The sequence below is a fragment of the Anarrhichthys ocellatus genome, unplaced genomic scaffold (genome assembly GCF_004355925.1).
Source record: "Anarrhichthys ocellatus isolate YVR2014 unplaced genomic scaffold, GSC_Weel_1.0 scaffold1757, whole genome shotgun sequence".
Taxonomy (NCBI): domain Eukaryota; kingdom Metazoa; phylum Chordata; class Actinopteri; order Perciformes; family Anarhichadidae; genus Anarrhichthys; species Anarrhichthys ocellatus.
The window spans coordinates 1-9,056 of NW_022281731.1; the positions used below are offsets into that span (position 1 = coordinate 1).

General features: G+C 41.4%; 1 protein-coding gene across 2 annotated transcripts; it reads right to left on the reverse strand.

The window, feature by feature from the left end:
• Positions 1 to 285: 285 nt before the first annotated feature.
• Positions 286 to 8,677, reverse strand: LOC116377849 (ETS-related transcription factor Elf-2-like). 2 transcript variants are annotated; one of them, XM_031839598.1, is made up of 3 exons: positions 5,375 to 8,677; positions 4,997 to 5,249; positions 286 to 611 (listed from the first exon to the last, which is right to left on the reverse strand). In XM_031839598.1, the coding sequence occupies exons 1-3, from the start codon at positions 5,450 to 5,452 to the stop codon at positions 421 to 423; spliced, it is 522 nt and encodes a 173-aa protein (XP_031695458.1). In that variant the 5' UTR covers positions 5,453 to 8,677; the 3' UTR covers positions 286 to 420. The 2 variants fall into 2 exon arrangements, 1 of the variants encoding a protein (XP_031695458.1); XR_004212249.1 differs by lacking the exons at positions 4,997 to 5,249; positions 5,375 to 8,677 and adding an exon at positions 2,850 to 4,989 and having other exon boundaries at positions 525 to 611.
• Positions 8,678 to 9,056: the final 379 nt, after the last annotated feature.

Below are 9,056 nucleotides of genomic sequence, written 5' to 3' on the forward strand. Positions count from 1 at the left end.
AGGTGTGGCAGTAATCAGGCCTGGGTGTGGCTAGAGAAATTGAACTCGGCTTTCCAAAGATGTGATAAACCACAGTTAATTTATGTTTCAACGGGGGGGGGGGGGGCAATCACTTTTTCACACAGGGCCATGTAGGTTAGGATTTTTTTTCCCCTTAATAATAAAAACCTTCAATTAAAAACTGCATTCTGTGTTTACTTGTGTTATCTTTGTCTAATATTTAAATTTGTTTGATGATCTGAAACATTTAAGTGTGACAAACATGCAAAAAAATAAGAAATCAGGAAGGGGGCAAACACTTTTTCACACAATTGTAGATATATAGATATATATACAAACTACAGCAAAGATAACAGACCAACCACATTTAGTATTTAACCACACCTCACCACATAGATGTATACAATTATGTTGAGTTTATTATGAAACATAACAAAGTTTGAAGTGTAGCCATTTGTAAATTGTGTTTTGGGCTGTTATTAGTGAGAGTGTTTTACCTGGGCTACGGTCTTCTCTGAGGCTGGAAGGTGAATCCATGCGTAGCAGAGCCTCTGCAGCCTCAAAGGTCTTGTCATAGCAGTGAATACTGGTGCCATGGACAGAAGCCTCCACTGAAACACACAGAATCAATGAATAAATAGTTAAGTGAAAATAAAATGACTGGTTTAGCCCAGTGGAACATTTTTCTTACACGAGTTACAATTTGATTTCCCATATCAAATGTAAGCAAACAACTTAATTATTTCCCCAAAGGAAAAAAATACTACTACCAACGGCTCGTCACCTGTGTCACACAATAATGCTGCAACAAACAAAGTGCAACTACATGGCGCCCCCTAGTGAAAAGACTAATAGCCCAAAATTATTTAGCAATTTCAGTAAACAACACATTCACTCTGATCCAGGCACAGTGTGTAAAGTTTAAACTTCACAGTATGGAAGTATCTTAACTATATTGCCTCTTTAAATTGGTTGAACTACTTATAACGATGAAGATGCAAAATGCCAGGATTGGTTCAGGATACTCAAAGAGTGATATGAGGAATGTCGTCCCTATTTAGGCTTTCACAAATATGGCAAGACTTGGCACAGAAACAATGCTGTTTGAATAGAAAATGGGATTCAGCCTGAAGGAAATGGTACGCTGCCCCATCTGGGACCCTGAGAAGGAACCCAGGGCACCTGCTGTCGGTGTCAATCACTGGTGGGAATCACAAGCTCCTGTTACACCCTGCCCTGTCCATGTTTGGCTATCTCACTGAGGCAACAGGCACAGCATGGGGAGAAATGGACTATCTTTAGATAGTCCCACTCATTCAATTCCCTCTCACAAACAAACAGGACATGCTGGCGGCCGTCACAGCAGAGACTCTATAGCTTACCGAGCTGTCCTTAAAACCAGGCAGCCGTGTAATAACACCCACCAAAAGGTGTGAGGGCAGAAAGCTGTGGCTTGACCTACATAACCACATATAGACACTTTAGCCATTTCGAGTCTGTCCAAAATGTTGGGATTTTGATTTATTCTTAACTATTGAATATGAAAAATACAAACATATAGAATTGTGTACATCACATCAGGTGCGGGTGTAATATAATATATTATTATAGTATAGTATTATTATAATTAATAGAAGTTAGGAAAATGCCTATTATCAACTTATACTACAATGTAACGACACCAAGAACAGCAGCAAGTCCGACAAAAAGTAGTGCGGCCTCTGATGACTTCCGTGTTTACAGTCCTCATCCTTTCCCTCCAGTTCTCTTCGAAGAAGCTCACTAATCCTCTTGTCACTCAACTACCACCTCACCTCCTATTGGCTTATTTTCCGGTTAACAGCCCGCCCCCTGTTGAATCTGATTGGCCTACTGCTGACGTTATAAACCAGCGCGCACGCTATTGGACTAATGGGCGAGTCAATCAACGACACACCACGCCCTCTCCGCACACAATGCTTCCGCCATCGAAACGGGACAAAATACTTTGAAATTTGCGAAAAACCTGGGTGGAAACGACGCGTTGTTTTCGCAACACGTAGCCCATGAACACTAACTGTTAAAACCCGAGTGATATCACACATGTGTGTATTTACAGGTCAGTGTGGTCGAAGACTGAAGCCGCACTTGAAACAACCATAGGGAAGAAAGCGAGTGAGCCAGGCCACCCCACGCTTCAATCAGTGCAACACGATAACGGGACACCAAAACACAACAAATATCAAAACATCCGAAATTTGAATATTGAAATAGGGCCACCTCTCATACAATACACATAAATACACACGATGGTCGTTACTTTTCAGGTTAAATGGACTGTTATTTAGAGACAACGTGTGAGGAAGTACTGCACAGAAGTACCACAAATTGAAAAAAAACTTAAGCCAGCCACACATAATATTACTACACCGGGTGATATGTGGCTGTGTGTAACATATTCATGCTAGTAAAAACACCCACATGTCCTTCCGACTCAGACAGCGTGGCAAAGACGTAGGAAAGACAACATCTTTTCACTTCCTGGTTGTGCAGGGTCGATCTGCACATTGTTATTCTAACTCATGTTGCAGCGGGAATAATATGCAACAACATGCAAAACACACTTCGTGCAGATAACGATCCGTTTGTGCAGACTGGCAAGCCCTGCGGAAGTTTTTCCCCTTCTTAAACCGGGTCCGGTAAACCGTGTAGTAACGCCATGCAGGTTGCTACCAAGGTGATCACTTCCTGATTGCCCTCCTCCATTACTTCAGCGGACTGAAGCGCAGCGGACGAGGGGGTTCAAACACAAATCCGTACGTTTCAGTAAGCTCCCGGATCGAGGGTATAAGTACACAAATATACGTTACCGGCTCGGATGAGTAGATCGAGCTGGTTTGCGTGCCCCTCATGCTGCGAAGTCGCCATGTTTTCCCCCTTGCTGCAGATTCACATTGACTTCTCACTGAATTGTATAGGAAGCTACTAGCTCAGATCACTCCGCCGCAAATGGGAAATCTCCTCGAACTCACTACGGCGGCAGAAAGGTATCCCTCCGCAGCCAACACAGGAAATCCTTTCCTTCGCCCTCCCTCACATGCGAAGTGACTACGTCAAAGAAAGCGGGGCTGTGATAACCGTTTTTAAAATAAACTCACTGAACAAAATAAAATCTACAAATACAAACAAATTTGTAGTTTGCACAACGAATTGACTAATAAAAAACAAGACAAGATAGTATTGTACTAATTAAAATAGGTTAAAAAACAACAAACACCATGTTTTGTAATGACCGTGTGTTGCTCTGTTTAAACTGTATATTCAAATTACTTCACAGCATGTGTTTTGCTGTTTTTAAAATGATTTAACTTGTATTTTTGTACAAGCCAAATGCACTACAACAAATAAATAAATTAAACAAGTACTCTATTACAGCATAGGTCATTATCATTTTGATAATTTAAATAGATTATTTTGCAATACTTAATTGCCTGACAAGTACAGTATACAGAATGTTATCTGCTTATCTGCTTATGTGCTTTACTAATTGAACAAAAAGACAGCAATCATGTATTTGTAGTGGGTGATTATGGCCACTCTAGCTTCTTCAGTAAGTACCATTAGAGTTTAAATGAATCACTTTGTCCTTCTGCTTGAGACAGCACATTTTATATTTGGAACCAGGCTTAGAAACTCATTATGTATATATGTGAATGAATACATCTCTCTTTGGTTGAAAATACTATTGTCCCAGTCTTTCAGTCTGTTTCATACTTATGAACACCGCACTGGATTGGACACAATTAATAAGGGATTAATGGATGATTAGAGAGTTAATACTGGATACCGTCACTGTTAATGAGAAAGTTTCAAAAATACCCAGAAGGTGGCAGTGTGTGAACACAGAGGCCTGTGAGCTTCACAGCCTACTTCACCAGACCTTGTCACACTGATGCCGGCAGGAGAATCATATCAGAAATATGCCACATTCCAGCCCAACCACAACAAACAGAAGCAATACTTTGGAAGCTTGAATTTATGAAACAATCTGTTGACGTTGAATCTAGATTCAGGTGAACTCACAACATTTTAATGACATGATCTAACCTCTCTAGTGTACCAAAGAAATGTTTGACAAAAACAATACTTGAGCTTCATAGAGGGACAAGGCAGGATACGTCAGGATACTAAATAAACTAAAGTCTGAGGCATTGACCCTATAGAGACTGTGCCCACCCAGTGTAAGGCAGGGATGGCAATTTGAATGGCAGCCCTCCGGTCGAACATATCAAGCAACAAAACTGGACCAGATTGGGGTTGTCCCTTTTGGGTAAAACATATATTTTAAAGATGGTAATAGTTTCTAAAATTAACTATCTAAGTTATATGATAACATTAAGCTTACTGCACAATGTATTACCAAAATGTAATGAATCAGAACTTTTTATGGGCTGGCAAAAAACAACAACTATAAAGTCAGATGAAACTTTATGTGGCCAGAGGCCTCGGCCTTCCCCATATACACTGGTATCATGATGCCTTTTATCTGAAACATTTAGCAAAATGATATGTGACAGCTGAACAAGCTCCAATGTGGGTGTCTATAGAGAAAGGCCTTACAAATTGCACCTTATCCATACTTTTACTACGCAAACCTGTGGTGTTATCTCTTATAATAATACAGTCCTCACCTTTTCACAGGAGCATTACAAGAGCAGTTGACAACAAGTAAAAATCCCCTCTCTTTTTCTATTATTATGAAACCTATGCGACCCAGGGGAAATGGGAACTTTACTCCAGCAATGAAAACAGAATACATAGGAGAAAAACTTTTCTCAGCACCTCAATTAACAACACAAGTAACAACACAAAACACAGCCCACTACCATGTGTTGTGTGTTGCAAAAGAGACGGTATGATAGTCATCTGATGTACTGACCTACAGCGCCAAAATGAACATTACGGAGGTAACATTAAGGGAATTTCTTTTATAGATACAGAAATATTTATGTCTCACCTGCCTCCCCTTCTGTCTCCACCTCCTGCTCATCGCCTACTTCCTGCATCAGGTAAGCCTCGTCATTATAGACGAACACCTGGGCTGAGTAACCTCGCTCATCGCCCAGTCTGGCGCCGGGTACTTCCTCTACAATGACTGCTGGGTAGTTCTCAGCCTCCTCTCTGTCCTGGACTTCTTCAAAGGCCTCCTCGGCTTCACACTCGCCTTCTACCTCTCCCTCAAACTGCAGGTCCACCTCACACTCTCCCTCCTGCAGATTGGGGGACGAAAGAGAGCAGAAAAAAAGTAAGAGAACATGACAGTTATGAAAAAAAGGAGGCAAGATTCTGTTGTGAACTGCAGATGCAATGTTACTCTAGCTTGTGTCTGACCCACCTGCTGGGAGTCGTCCTCTTCAGCTGTGACATACTCCACCACCGTCCCACCAGTGTCGACCAGCACCACTGAGGTCATGTCTCATGCTCCTCAGGGATATATATTACAGCCAGCCACAGCACCTCTGCCTGGTGGACTCCACCAGTTTGGTAAATAAAAGGCCCCTGGACAGAGAAGACACACTTGATAAACACAACTTTGTTTAACACAATAAAGTCTGTGATGCAGATTCAAAGAGACAAAAGAGAATTTGATGGTTTGTTTGATGATGACAGGAGTCCACCTATCTCCCTATGTTATCCCTGTTTTGTGTCCTTGATCAAAACAATAAATGCCAACCACCTCAATGGTTGTGCTCTAGCTAGTTTGAGATCAAAACTGCCTCACAGTCGGGTACACAGCCTCTGATTGGTCAAACAGACAACAGAAATATTGATAAATAATCACAGAATACATTTATTTTTACAAAGTCTCCAAAAAGACACTGCAGTTCAATGCTGGATTATAATGTTTCTGAAAGGGATACCATCGCACCGGAGCCCCCATCAAAACAACAAAACAGTTAGCTTCTTGGCTAAAAGTAATTCTCTCGCATACAGCATATCAGAGTACGTCTTCGACCTGAAGCCTACAATATTGTACGCTAAAATGTATATATTCAAGAGAATTAATTAATCAAAGCATAGAAGCATTTTTCCTACAATGTCAAACGTTTCCTTAAAAGTTTAAAGTATCATGAAGTCCAGTTGGTTTACTAAAAACAAAAGCTTTGTTCACACCGACAACCACACCTTCTTCTATCTGTCCTAACTGTGAACCCAGACAAATCCAGGGATCTCTTGTCTCTTTTCCATCTCTTTCCTTCTGGCTTTGGTTTGCAGGAAGTGCCTGTCTGCTATTATGGGAAGAGTTGCACTGACAGAAGGCCAAGTCAGTCCCTTAAACATGCACACAGTGTCCAATGGAAGACCTGGGCAGGGCAGACTGGAGCCATGGGAACAATTGCTAAGAACCACAGGACCCTCGGTCCCTGTTTTGTGCTGCTCTGCAGGGTGACAACAGGATATAAAACAAAGGGAATGCAGGAGCATGGAGAGGCAGACGGATATACACAAACTGATGCTTCACCTACTCTGACTTCACTCAGTTTTTAAAGGGTTGACTTGGCTACTGACCTATTGGGATTTGACATATTGATAAACTGGTGAGTTTTCACAACTTCATCCCTCCTTGGAACAGCAGCATATGTGGGACGGTTATAAGACAGATAGTATGGAGGGTGGTGTCAGCATGGTAAAAGTGTGTTTGTCTGTTCATACGAACTGTAAGATACAAAGACTAGCATATTTAGGTAACTATCTGACTACAGATTATGTTAAAAAGAAAAGGCCCGTTCATTACTAGCTCATCCACTGTGGGAGCTGCTGCTGCTACTATATCAGAGTTTAGGGTAACATCTGTCCTGCTCTCTTTTGGATTTGAGGAAGTTTACACCCCCACGACCCCCATTATCAGAAATAGTGTTAAAGGTGAAATGGTTAGTGCTTGAAAATGCCAACTATAAAGAATAAATCGAACCTGTCTCATTTGTCCAAGTATTTAAGCTAGGCAGCCTTATGTCAGAATAAAATAAAACAAGTCTTACCGTTTTTCTTATAATGATGTGAATAACTACCTCTACCCTACATTACATGAATACACTGCTTCTTTAATTCCATGTTCTCTACATGGATCATCAACTGGTGAGGATATTGATGTTTATGTGGGCCATGCAGCTTTAGCATCAGTCCTTTATCACAATATCAAGTATGTAGTTATCACGTCCAAAATTAAGATCAATGTCAAGTATTCGCGTTTGAAAGCAAGATAGCTGCAGACAATACAAAGTCAGCCAGAGATAACGTTTTTAATCCACATTCGCTTAATGAGCTCTCTCTACCAGTTTTGCCTTTCGATGTGTTGATGAAACTTTGTTTTGCACTTTATTTTTTACATCAACAAGGTCCCAAACTGAAAAAAAAAAAACTGTATTCTCTTCATCAGCCACAGCACATCTTCCCACAGCCAGCCAAGCCAGCTCACCGTCTGCTTAAAGATAATCCTACGCTAAATTCGTCAAATTCTTCTGTAGACACAAAGACAAGGTTTAAAAGTAACCCCTTCTTCTCGACATTTTCCAGTGAAAAAGTAATTCAAAACAGCATTAACACAATGTAAAATCCATGCATGATTCAAGGCATTTCTACTTTTGTACAAACCTCCCGACAACACAACGTCCTCTGACACGTTGTATATGATGACATGCTCGATTACTTTAACGGCTGCATAATGGATGAGCCATGCTGTGCTGCTTTGCCACTGAGACCAACATGCTATCAGCTCAGAGGGAAATCGTCTGTTCAAAGCAGAGGATTCAGGTTCAGAGCAGACATTCATCTGTTATGTATATGTTCTGTGTTGGAGGTGCTAGGTTAATTCAGATTTGCAGGATGCATGCGATGGTATATTTGTTCAGGCACCACATACAGGTCCAGAGTCCTGTATGTGGTGACTGTATCTTTTCACTTGGTCAACAGAACGATCTGGCACTAAAATGACATATACGCCAGTATGGCAATAACTTCTCAATGCAGCGCAACTTCTCTTTGTTTCCTTTCAACCCCTTCTTTATTTTCACCTTCTAAGATATTGAGAATATCAATCGAAGTGGACAAAGACCCTCCAACAACTGAAGAAATACAATTTGCAAGGTCACATAGGATATGAAACATGCAAACTGCAGCCAGAGATACAAAACTGGTTTATCACATACACGCACACACACACACACACACACACACACACACACACACACACACACACGATCTGTGGAGATTCTCAAGCAGGACTTGCAGGTTGAATTGATTCAAACAAGTAATACAGGAACTGCAGGACGACTGTGAACACGTGGCTGCCTTGTGGCTTCTGAGCTGAAACATAAATGAGTCAAAACGCTGCAACAAACTATTCAAATAGAAAAAAATCACCAGCATACACCCGTCATGTTACAAGGGAAGAAATTAATCGTTTTAAAAAGGTCAGAAGAAGTCACTGTCATGTTGCTATTCCTGGAATAGAAAATATTTCGGCTGCATTGAAAGTCATTCTGAACGAGAGCTAAAGCTACATGTTTCACTGTTAATATGTCAAATTCAGTTCACCTTTAACCTCTGATCACCAGGGTGGAAGCACATGAGTAGATCAATTATTTTACAAATCCCAACAAACGTATCAAAAAAAAGAGGAAAACAGTCAAAACTTGCCTTGCTCTCTCTCTCTCTCTCTCTCTCTCTCTCTCTCTCTCTCTCTCTCTCCCCCACATCTCCTCTGTCTGACATCCATCCGGCCGTCCATCTCTTCTCTCTGCATGCATGCTTGCTGTCTGCCTGTTCCCTGGGTGGAAGGAACCTCTGAGAGAGTCAGCACTTCTTAGACCCTGCCCTAAGCTCAGATCACATGACAACTCACTCACGCACACACACACACAGTCACATGATCTTTCAACAACAGAGCTTTTGTTCCAAGTATCTGGGGCTGCTGTTAACGATAGAACACCCTGCCTTGTGCCCTGCCCTCTACACAGACACAGTGATGATGACACAACATGCAAATACATGGCAAGCATGACCTCAGAATTTACGTG